Genomic DNA, 12,826 nt, shown 5'->3' on the forward strand with positions numbered 1-12,826 from the left:
CTGCAGCATTTTGCTACATGCTTAACTGCAGCCCCAGTCTCTACTATTCAAGTGAATGGAAGAGGTTGGAAACTATTTTTTGTTGGTTTCAAAAAGCAACAGGTTGCCTTTGGCCTCACAGTTGTTTGAAGATTTGCATCACAACTGCAGCTGCAGTCATGTGCAAATCTGATTCCCTGCCGTGCAATTTTCTGCCCACTAGGTGCACAGTAGCAGTTTGTTGTGCACTCAGAAGCTACCAGCTGCCCAGTTCCCTTTGGTGAGTGTGAAAGGGCCCCAAGCTGCAACAGTGCATAGTCACCATCATTGTGTGTATAGTTTGTGTAAAAAACATATACATATTATGGAAGGTAAAGCAGTTCATGTGTATGCATTTCAAGCTGTGTAGCTAGCTGTCTGTCCTAAGTTTTACATATTATAATATTTTACTAAATTACAGTTTTCTTTTTTTTTACATATTATATCATTCTCCTCCATTAATGTGCATATGTAAACCTAATATAAAATCAGACACTTAAAATATAATTTGCGGCAACATTTTCAGATAATATTATGCAAAATGAACAAATGAAAAGAGCCCTTCACAGCTTGACTAAACATATAATGATGTTCCCTAGGGTCAGTTATACTTACAGAGGGCACGGTATTGAAACAGCCCAGCTTCCTTTCAATAGTATTGATACAATGCTATCCCATGCCCTTTATCAAGTAACCTCTAATAAGGTCAACATGGACCCCACAAATCAATTATATTGAATAGATGGGGGGGTCCTGTAGTACACGGTGTATCCTGTCTGTCATATGTAATCAATCCTTCATTTGGTTTGGACAACAGTGCCAGCACACAAAACATCAGACCTAAATAAAGCCCATGTGAGCTGAGCAAACGGTCACAGTATTAGGGTATATATACATTGTGCTTCTGTTATAATGAAATCTAAACAGCATTATTTCAAAAGTAACTTCATATGTTTAAATAATAATACTTTAAAATGTTTGTGAAATTATAGACTTTATCAACACATTTGTTAAACATCAGATCGTCATTCATCCAATAGCTGATTGTTTGATGCTACGTCTCTCCAAATTTTACTTGGAGGACTTGCAGGTAACTCTTGCACCAGATGCTGTCAAAGTACACTAGTGTATATATATATATATATATATATATATATATATATACACACACATTATAATTACATTACAATATTAACATTTGCCAGGCTTTTTGTTAGTTTGGCATGCATAGAGGACACTAATGCAGCTGATGTGCACATAGAAGCCAAACAGCTGCTTTACCTGAACTGTCAGGCATTTCTGAGCTCTTACATAGACATACAAAACATTTTGCAGTCCAGTTTATGTTGAGTATAATTTTTTAAGGTGTTTGCAATTCGCTATGCAATTCATTCTGCATTATAATAAAGAATTTCCAAGCTTGGGCTGTAGATGCTATGTGCAGCACAGTGATGATGTTACTGCTACTTTCATACAGTAATATCTGTGTTTGCCAAAGCACAAGCACTCAAAAAATCAGTTTATATCATTTGTGGCTTTTGAGGGACATATATTTAACCCACTTAAGTGGATATAAACTCCAAACTCCAAACTGACACTTGCTATGTTTAGAGACACGTCTACAAAAGTTGTTTGTGAATAAATGGTATTTATTGTACCTACAGCCTCAAATCTGTATCTGAAGTCTGATTTCTAATGCACTGCTTTCTTTGATTGTCTCGGGAGAATTAAAGTGAAATATGGTGATATTATTGCTGTCCTGCTCACTGTTCTCTTTGCTTCAGCCTCTGACATAAGAAAGCAAAGCGCTGCTTGTACCAAAGTGGTGACCCCCTACACACCGACACAATGCAAAACCAGGCTTAGTGAGTCATTGATAGGAAGGACATCAGTTGGAGACAGACCACATGTTTCTAGGGTTCAGATCCTCTCTAAAGATAACCTCCCTTTTGATGATACAAAGGATTTGTTAATGATGCCCTGGGTTCTCAGGAACAGGTTGAATGGAACTTGTAGCAATACCTGCCCTGGTGAGACTTTTCGTGACAGCAAGGTTGTTCAAGCACCTATATAGGAAGGAGCACATAAAGAGCATAAAACCCTAAACATAGAGCTATATGGCTTTGATGGTTCAACGTTGCAAAGGATACCCATAATGAGTTGTGGACAAATTCATATTTAGTAGACAATTCTGCTAATAAGCCTTTCTGCATCTCAGAATAGTTAGACATTTTTGGGGACACATTCAAAAAAGTCAAAAATTGCTTGGAATTTAATGACAGGTTTATTCTATGTAGTTATATTTTGTCTGCCTTACCCTAGGGTATATGGGTCATTTTATTCTCTCAGTACTTAGAGATTTACCCACTTTACTTGTCAGCTGAATAGGTTACAACTACACAGAAGAATTTTAGTAGCTCAATCCCGCAACTAAAATAAACACTAAGTATGGCCCATGATTGCTTAACAAATGAAACAAATGTCTCCCTGTGGAGTAAACTACTTCAGTAGCATGTACAGTAGTAGCAGTTCATCTTACATGAGTGCACAATGTTCAGTGTATGTGCAGCTGATGTTACTATAGAAGGATTAAACTACTAAAGTATGAGCCTATTCAGATGATTACATTAGTAGTAAGAGGAAAAAATTCTCCCCTGGCAGTGTTTGATCACAGTTCTGGACTAAACAACCGCAACATAACATCCAAAAGACCACATGCCACCTCACCCTAGAAGCAAAGGGTTTGCAGGGTCCAAAGCTTGCTGTACAGGTGAATATGTCAGCTGAATAAATGTTTCTTGGCATACCTCCATTTAGGTTAATTCTCACATAACTCTAAGTAGTTCAAACACATAATGAAAAAATACAGAAACTTTATTACTATCCAAATTAGTAAATATGTGGAATGTGCTTGTAACTTCAGCTGCATACATTATTACAGCTCTGTTATCATTAATAAGTAATTATTAAATGTAAGCAGTGTAAGTACATACATTTGACCTAGAATCAGTCTCCTGTAGCCGCTATATAGCAGGATAGGGGTATAAGAAGCACAATGAGCCAGTTCATGTACTGACAATGCTAAAAGGAAGAGGGAGTGACAGAGAGATAAACTCATCAGTGAGCCGCTTCTCCTTTCCCAGACCAATCACAGACGAGGTGATTCTGAACAAGTGTTTATACAACAGACTGAAAATATCTAGCAGCAAAAAAATACTGGATAAAATCTCTGACCTAGTTATAAATTTTGCAGCAAATGTTTTATTTTTAACAGGCCATTCATTTGTATATATATTTTTTTGGCTGAAGTTCTGCTTTACAGCAAGTTAATCTTGTTTCAGATAACACCCTCAGGAGGGCTTCATATGCAATATCTTCCATCACTGCCCTACTATATAAAGAGCTTATTGTTAGGAAAGGAAATAAAGGGGACTTTTTACTAGGAGATTATGTAACCTGCCATTGCTGACCTGGTTCTAAAAACCACATCTTACCTGGTTTAGTGTTCCTATCCTCTGCATTTATTGCCTGCTGAGCCACTGACCTGGAAGGAACATATAGCTTTGGTGTTGAGATGATAACCCCAAACTTATCACATAGTTATCTGATACATGTTTCAGGCATGTGACTGACACCAAAAGATCAGCCTTATATCTAGGCAATTAGCATTCTTTAGAATGAGCTCATCAATGACAGTTTCTAAAATGTCTGAATGACAGGTCCTCTTTAGGTCTGGCACTGGATTCATATATACTGTGTGTATATATACGTGTGTACAATATCTTTGAACGATCGTGTCGTTATCTGTATGTACAGGATCGGTGCTATACGATTGTTTGCAGATATCGTGCAGGATCGTTCGTCGTTCGTTTACAAACGATAAAAATTGGAAGTGTGTACGCAGCTTAAGTAGTTCAAACACATAATGAAAAAATACAGAAAGTTTATTACTATCCAAATTAGTAAATATGTAGAATGTGCTTGTAACTTCAGCTGCATACATTATTACAGCTCTGTTATCATTAATAAGTAATTATTAAATGCAAGCAGTGTAAGTACATACATTTGACCTAGCATCAGCCTCCTGTGGCCCCTATATAGCAGGATAGGGGTATGAGAAGTACAATGAGCCAGTTCATGTAGTGACAATGCTACGGTAATAGGAAGAGGGAGTGACAGAGAGATAAACTCATCAGTGAGCCGCTTCTCCTTTCCCAAACCAATCACAGACGAGGTGATTCTGAACAAGTGTTTATACAACAGACTGAAAATATCTAGCAGCAAAAAAATACTGTGGATAAAATCTCTGACCTAGTTATGAATATTGCAGAAAATGGTTTATTTTTAACAGGCCATTCATTTGTATATATATTTTTTTGGCTGAAGTTCTGCTTTACAGCAAGTTAATCTTGTTTCAGATAACACCCTCAGGGTATTTCCTTACCAGCAGATCTTTCCGAGTTTGTATTTTCTGAGAAATGACAAACATTTTCTTTTCTCGCTCTATTCTTTGGTTGAGAAGAGAATACTGCTGCTCCCTCTGTTTATTCATTTTCTGATGTATAAAAGAAAAAGCAAGCAATTAATCTCTAGTAACACTAATATTAAAGTCAGATTAAAAAAAACAAAACAGTGCTGCGGATATTTGGACACACACACTTGTAAGCACTCTACATTACAGAATTAGAAGGAAATGACGCTTTCACTGCAGTAGGATTCTGTTTCAGGCACAGGTTAACAAAAAACTACCACCAAGATTTCATCCCCTGTACATATTCTAATCTTTTCTCCATTTTCTGCCAGCAGGCCTTACTAGCAAGTTTTCACATTAGCGGTATCCAACCCCTAGCAGTTGGTCATTCAGAGAATGTGCATCTCTTACAGCATTTGTCTTAGAAAGTCCACCCTCTTGTTGCAGAGCTTCATTGGCTGAAACCTTTTGCCCAATTCCCTGCTGCCTACAGTGCCCACCCATTGGCTACTATATTATCATCGTGTCCTGTAGTGACAGAGCCCATAAGATGGAACTACTGTGAACAGAGTTGGGAGCAAGCAAGTTTACTCAAACAGAACAAAGATTAAAGATGGGGGCGAGAGGAGTAATAGCCATTTTCTTAACAAGGAACACTCTGTGTAGGTAATCTATAAGTAGGACTCAAGTATTTTACTTGAATCCATAAAACATGTCTTACCAATGGTAACTTAGGTCATTCTACTGAAGAATTAAAACAGAAATATATTTTGAATTGTAGATCCTCACATACACTTGTAATATCCCCCTCAATTCATAAGGCATGTGTTGTTTCCCTTAGGCCAACTTTGCTGCCTCCCCAACAGATGACCACAGAGGGCACATAAAGCATATCATAGAAATAATGGCAAAATGAATAAACCTTAATAGTCACAGTGGTTTAAAATGTTAGCTATTGCAAAAAAAATTTAGGACAAATTAACACATTAAAAAGAAGTTCAACAATTATTCAAATAATCTTGAGACCAACAACGGCCATGACACCCTATGCAATCACCCTATTTGCACTGTCCAAAAAAACAGCCCTGTGGACAGGTTTCTATCGCAGACTTGATCCAGGATCTGGTGCCTTCAGTTATTTCTCAATGTTTGCCCATAAACAAGTAGTTTAAAATAAGTCAGTAGCCTAAAGTAGAGAAGGCGAAGAACTAGCAAGTATGCCAAGAAAAATGTTGGTAATTGTAGCTTTTATATTTTTCTTTCAGTACAAGATTTCTGTAAACATAGTATTCACCTACAAAGAGAAAATCTTTCAATTTGAAAATTTTGCTTATTGGGGTATAATAAAAAATAATAATGGACATCTAAGCAAATTTATCCCAGTCAGGCCATGTATTGCTTAGACAAATTTCAAAAAACGCAAGTGCTGTATTCTCAGACTCTACATGCCTCAACATGTTAAATGTTAAAAGTTCAATACAGTTAGAAAAAAAAAGACTAGTATGGAATATAAAAAAAGATAAGTATGGAATGTTTGGAAGGTCAGGAAAAAGCCTCTTCTCTCTAAAAAGAACATGGCAGCATGGCTTAGGTTTGCAAAGTTGCATCTGAACAAACTACTGGAATGTCTGGAACAATGCCCTGCGGACAGATAAAACCAAAATGGAGAAGTTTTGACAAAATTCACAGTGCTAGTCAAACACGGTGGTGAGGAGGTGAAGATTTGGGCTTGTATTTACAGCTACCTGGGCAGTCATTGAGGTGACCATGAACTCCTCTGTATACCAAAGTACAGAGTTTATTGTAAGGCCATCTGTGCAACAGCTAAAACTCGGCCAAGAATGGGTCATGAAACAGGACAATGATCCCAAACACACAAGCAAATCTACTGCAGAATGGCTGAAAAAAAGAGCCTAGTCAAAATCTTGACCTCAACGCAAACTAAATGTCATGGTGGGACCTTAACAGAGCCGGGCATGAACAAATGCCCACAAACCTCAATAAACTGAAGAAATATTGTAAAGAAGAGTTGGCCAAAATCCCTCCATGACGACCTTAGAAAATGATGCGAAGATGCAGTGTTTTTCCTACATGGCTTTTCAATTTCTAAAATTAAATGCAAGCAAATTAAGCATATTTCTAGGATTCTTCTTTAGGTGGCAAACATACTTACTTTCATCTGTTTGGAGTTTATACGTCCCTTCACTGTCTGACTGCGTAAAGTTTCTAGTGTAGGTCTGTTGAAAACTCTGTCCACCAATTCAGGGGCTGTGTTTAGATGGGTTGCCAGGTCAAAGTTTCGCACTAAAACACCAACAGAAGCCAGTTAAATGATTAGGATAACAGAAGGCTAAACATGAGCTAGCAAGAATCCACATGAAAAAAATTCCTTGCCTTCTTTCTTGGTGTCCACAAAGAATGTATGTTTGTTTTCTGGCTTTCCTTCAGCGTCCAGCATGTGCAGCTCAGACTTTAAACGCTCAATTTTCTGCAAACACATAAATTAGCCCTGTCATTTCCATTTAACTGATAGTCATTGTAACGTTAATAACAATTATCAATGTTACCCATATAATACACCCAGTCATAGAACACATACTATCATTTATACTTATATCTGAAGCACATTATAAACCGAGGGTCCTCACCTCCAATGTCATTGTTTGTACTTGTTTGTCATTTGCATCCCTATTTAATGCACTGCACAACATTTTGTCCCTTTTTAAAGGTATTAATCATAAACTATATAAAACTTAGTTTGGTAAAACAATATCCAATGATGTTTTATTTTATAAAATATTTTGAACCAAGTCTGCACAGTATGTGCTGTCACTTGTAGTGTTCAATAGGAGGGAGGAGAGGAGACAGGGTGAAAATGCAGCAGCAAAACTGGTAGACAGGAGTCATTCCATAACAAAAGTGCCTAAAACTTCTTTTTAATGAACAATCCAAATTACAAAAGGCTGAAAAATTTGAAATTTTTATAAACAAGTTTGCGCTTATACGTTATATTGTAGATTAGATTTCCATTGTGCTTTGGTCTGGTGCTCCAAGACACCCAGCAAGTCCTCGTAACCAAGGTCTTCACACCAGTACCCTCTCCAATCTATATATGAAGTTCCAAGTGAGGGAGAAAGATTTACCATGATAAAGCTACAGCCCTAGCTGGGTAAGTTCTACAAGTGTAATATCCAGTTTATCTGCAGGGGAAAGGAGAGGGACTTTCCTTGATTAAGCATTCCACAGATACTATCTGAATGGAGTGTGTTCAATGTGCAAAACATTCTCAGGGAATTAACAGATCTGCAGGGAATGAAGAATATAGTAGTAATGTAGAATCTAGGTTAATGTAAAAAAAAAATAATTAAGTGCATGTTGATTAATACGGTAATATTCTATTAAATTAATTTCACAATCATGACCTAAGTAAGGTTTAACACATGCAATACTTACATATTGTTACACTTGTTTTTACAAGATATATTCAACAAAATATCACTATGTTCTCCATTTATAAAACAGGGAATCTGACATTCCCTCAAACATTCCCTGGTGGGAATCAATTACTGCCACTGAAACACATGGACCTGAAAGATTTACACCAGGAATGTTTGAGGGAATTTCAGATTCCCCATTTATTAAATAAAGCCCCATTTGGTATAATTAAAGATTAAATGTATGTATAAATGTTCAGTTGCAAAACAGTTCAACTAGACTGCATACTAGTAATTACATTATTCACTGGGATGACTTATCTGCAAAATAAAAAAAAATAAAAAAAACGTTAATGTTTTAGGATGCCAATACAATTCATTAAGAGTTGGAGTGGCACACTTTTTGCAAACTTTAAGTAGCCAAGAATTGCTTCTGTCTCCGAGATCAAAGCCCCACTTTTAAAAGGTTATATTGTAAGCAAAGTTGCAAAATAATGTAAATTAGGTATAGCAGAATCAAAATGCATAAAACTATTTCACAGAATCAATGTAATAGTCAGTAATGTACAAGCTTTTGGACTTTTAACAAGAGAACAGTGAAAAGTTATCACAAGAGAGGCTCTGTAGTTTTGTACAGGACTCCCAGGTAAGTTCATATTTTTAATATTCACTGGAATTACATCAACTAGAAAGCACAGGTTTTACTTAAAATGATGATAAAACATGGAAACATAATGATTGCCAATATCATGCAGAGGGGTAAATGGGGGGTAGGCAAAGTCATATAGGTACTTGTGTAGGTGCAAATGTGGTATTAAACAATTTTTGGAAAGCACATTGTTAACTGAAGAGTAGCCAACATACAATACACTAAACAATATTTCATTTAGCATTCAAACATTGGGATATTTATGCCAAAAAAAATCTCCAAAGAAGTACACAAGGCACACATAGCACATCCTCTCCACCTCCCCTGATGCCACACCATATTAAGACTTTACACAGAACAGGGGCCCTGCAAGTTACAGTTTTTCTTTTTTTACAACTGGTAGATTTTACTACCAGCTCTTTTCTTCCATGCTTTAAACTTCACTGTCAGTGTTGCTGTCCTGCCACACTAAAGTAGAAAAGCAACCTTTTCAGCACATATAAACGTTTAAGACTCACCTTGGCTTCTGCCACTCTTTTCATCTCCACATACTTAATGTCCTGTGTCCTCATGACTTTAAGCTGTTCATCAGTGACTTCTTCTGACTTTTGTTTTATCACGTGGGCTCCATCCTTAGAAGAGAAAACAAATCTGTCCAGACACATTTTAAACAATTATACATTACCCCCACCTACACAATTTTTCCCACAGACAATGAATTACAGTACTAGCTTACCTATCTTCAGTAAGCTGCGGGAAACAACTTAGCCATTAGTTTTCTAGCCCAGAGATTTTTCTGTGCATATTAGAAAGCAGGTTATCTTTATAAAAACTGGAATAATGTTTTAAACTGAATAGGTTAGTAAATGTTTATTATCTATTCTTATTTACCTATATTTTATCAACATGATATGGCATTATAAGTTTGGAAAGTGCAGCCTCTTGGTAGCAATGTAGCCCCTTGGGTAAGCCTAAGCAGCTCAGTCCTCTGTTGAATTAGACATGGCTGGTTTAGAAGAAAACAATATTGTATTTGACTCTTCTACACATTATCAGTATATAGAACTAATTTATTTACCTTTAGTTTTGAAGAGGTCATTTTATAGTAGAATTCATCTGGATTCTTTTCAAGGGCTTTCTTACGTAAGGCATGGAGAGTGTTCCTTTTCTTTCGAAAATCACTGAAAACAGTAACATAAAGGTAAAATATTAATTCTAAGCTAACATACCAACACATGATAGATGCACTTGATGATTGTACTATGCAGTTACAAATTGTATGCAAGGCCTGGTCACTAGCAGCTAGAAATGAGATGCAAAAACATTCAAATTTCACCCCCACATCATTGTTCCGTGGTCTGGCACAAGTCTTTTTCAAATGAATTGAGTGTGAAAAATTGATGGTGAATTGACTCCTCCATCATACAAAATACGTTCTCACAGAACACAGCTGACATCTTTAAGGTCCTGTCCATACCATGCATGCACGTGCTGGGGCTCTCCAGTGGAAAGATCTAAAGGCATTTGATTGCAGCATGTCGCCAGGGGCTGCGGTGATTTGCCATGCAGATCCAATCTCTGTTGTTGAGCAACCAGTGTGAATCAGAGAGCTGCCTCTCCACAATACACATGTATTAAATAGGCCACAATGGACCAACCTGATGAGAACAGACCCCAATTCTAAAAATTGTTAAAAAAAATACCCTATAATTCTATGCAGTTACAAAATGTGTTTTGAGACATTGTAACTAAAATGGTCAATGAGACACAGAGAATTCATTTATATGCAATTCACATGCAAATTGTACTGACTTGAAACTGAGCCAAACTCTATAAGTATAGTGTTTGATTTGTTCATGTTCAGGTCAGTGCAATTTGCATGGACTTTGAATAAGATTTGCAAAAAAACTATAATTTTCTGCACCTCATCAGCCATCTCTACTGACAGTTGCACTGAACAGGCAGAGTAGCTACTAAATGCAATAGGTAGGTTTCCAAAAAATTAAAATTATTCAGCAACTTAACTAAAAATGTATGGAATAACTGCAACACAGCAGTGAATACAGTTTAATTTGTCAGCAATTCTTTAGATTCTGCAATAATAATGCTGCAGTCCTATATTTTCCCCACAGAACAAAAGATTAGATTAAATTACTGCCATCGTTTGAAACAAACTACATTCCTTACCCAGTTCTCTTACTGCAGAATTACATATAGCCACCATATTGTACTTACTCTGCACGGAGCTTGTAATCTTTCTTTTTCTCCAAAACCCCCAAATTTCTGCGGAAGCCAGGCTAAAACAAATATAAACAAACAGGAATTAGAGACATATTTAAAACAAAGAGTGAATGCCAATAAAAGGATGTGTTTATTTCACATTGTGCCTGCATTTTAGGAGTCAATTATAAATGCAGACTGGTGTGGAGCTTGAAGAGTCCTACTGATGACAGGTCATGTGACTGGGCTTCCCCTCTTTCTCCTGACACTTGCTTTGGTGTCCTGTGGCATGTGAAGCAGAGAAAATATTTCTAAAGTACAGCAATATTATTTATAAATATGCTGGCAAACATCTTTAAAGCAGCAATATGGCTAGATAAGGCAATACCGCTGCTTTGGACCCTTGGCTGTACACACATCTAATGTTTTTTCTACAGTATTTTTTCAATATACTGCATATGTTTCACATAGTTTGTATTTGTCTTCTGAAAAGGTCACCTTACTTGTGTGATAATCTAATAGCTTTAGCAAAGATCAGGAGTTTACTTGCTGCAATATTGCTCTTGATTGATGGCTCTGTAAATACTGAAAGTGGAACTCAAGTGACACATACCACTAATCCCACAGATCCCTCGACAGCCCTGGACCCTACTTCAATCTGGTCCTTCCTGCGTAGTCTTAGAATTCTTCTTTGTCCCGAGGATACACTGCCATCTTTGCTCTTCTCCTATGATTTTCTGGCTACATACCCAATCTCACACTAAACGCTGTAAAGGGGGGGGGGGGATCCTGCGTGAGATCGGCAATCGGCATCTCTTTCTCCATAGAGGAAAACATGTCTCTTCTATGCATGCCCAAGTTCAGGCATGGGCAGTAGGTGCAGCAAGGAAAGAGATGCGTGACGTAGGTATCCCAGGAGGCTCTGCACTCCCATTCAGTCTTGATCACCGTGATGATCAAGACTTGAAGGAGCGTTGCTGTACTTTAAAAAAAAAAAAAAAAAATTAATACGACTTTTACTTTACATTTAAAGGTTGTCTACCCTTTTATGTAAAGTAGAAATGTTGAGTTTAGGTCCGCTTGATGTCAGACTGATTCAGGAGACGTAAAAAAGATGTTAGTAATGACAGCTTCCATGTTTTTGTAAGGAAAAAGGCTCCATTAACATATGATTTGCACAATGCAGTGCTATACTTTAAAAAAAAAAAAAAATGCTGCAGATCTCTGCTGTGGTGCTGGGCACCTCTTGTACATCAGCAGCCGGCCCTAACACAACACAGATGCAATAAATGAGCTGCAATGGATGCTCCTGGTGTGCAGAAATGACAGTGGAGATCGATTCAGAAATCAGTTCTGGTTGACTGGGGCCACAACAAACAATCACATATGACACCCCGGTCATATACCTGCGATCTCTCTTTATGGTGCTTCTGTCGGGACTTTAAAGCTTTCCTAAAAGACGCGGACATTTTTCTCTGTTATGGTCACTGATCACCAAGCAGCATGGAAGAAGCACAGCCACTTCTTTCAGCACTTCCGGCGCAGCGTGTGACGCAACAGTGATGTGCTGCGTTCCACCTGGATGCTGCTACATGAGGGGCGTGGTCAAAGATACTACATGAGGGGCGTGATCTGGTAGCAGAGCACGTTGTGTGTAGTGATGGCAGGTGGCTGTGGGAGATGAGAGAATTACAGAGCCCAGACAATGCTTATGTGTCTGTATATTAGAGATGTGTTAATAGGCGCAATTGTAAAGAGGGATAAATTGTCATCATAAAAAATATTTATAACAAGTGCAAGAAAAGAAGTTATATTGTAACATGCTTCACAAATTTGGATGTTGTACAGAAAACAAAGAGAAGGGATGATGTGTTGTGGCTGAATAGTAGTGACTATGAACAGGGATGTGGAGGGGACGGGACATGGAGTCTATGTGCAGTATATCAGCTACACCTTTACTGCAGTTCAGCAGAGATAGCACAGACCCCCTACTGCTGACCTTAGTAACATCCCCATTGCAGACCCCCTGTGCAA

At 37.6% G+C, this 12,826-nt stretch overlaps 1 protein-coding gene across 1 annotated transcript; it reads right to left on the bottom strand.

Annotated features, from left to right (window-relative positions):
- Positions 1-4,432: 4,432 nt before the first annotated feature.
- UTP11 (UTP11 small subunit processome component) lies at positions 4,433-12,335 on the bottom strand. The gene is made up of 7 exons (XM_072407954.1): positions 12,199-12,335; positions 10,808-10,869; positions 9,651-9,753; positions 9,091-9,204; positions 6,884-6,977; positions 6,663-6,793; positions 4,433-4,573 (listed from the first exon to the last, which is right to left on the bottom strand). The coding sequence occupies exons 1-7, from the start codon at positions 12,259-12,261 to the stop codon at positions 4,433-4,435; spliced, it is 708 nt and encodes a 235-aa protein (XP_072264055.1). The 5' UTR covers positions 12,262-12,335.
- Between the last annotated feature and the right edge of the window lie 491 nt (positions 12,336-12,826).

The sequence above is a fragment of the Pyxicephalus adspersus genome, chromosome 1 (genome assembly GCF_032062135.1).
Source record: "Pyxicephalus adspersus chromosome 1, UCB_Pads_2.0, whole genome shotgun sequence".
In the NCBI taxonomy this organism is placed as follows: Eukaryota; Metazoa; Chordata; class Amphibia; order Anura; family Pyxicephalidae; genus Pyxicephalus; species Pyxicephalus adspersus.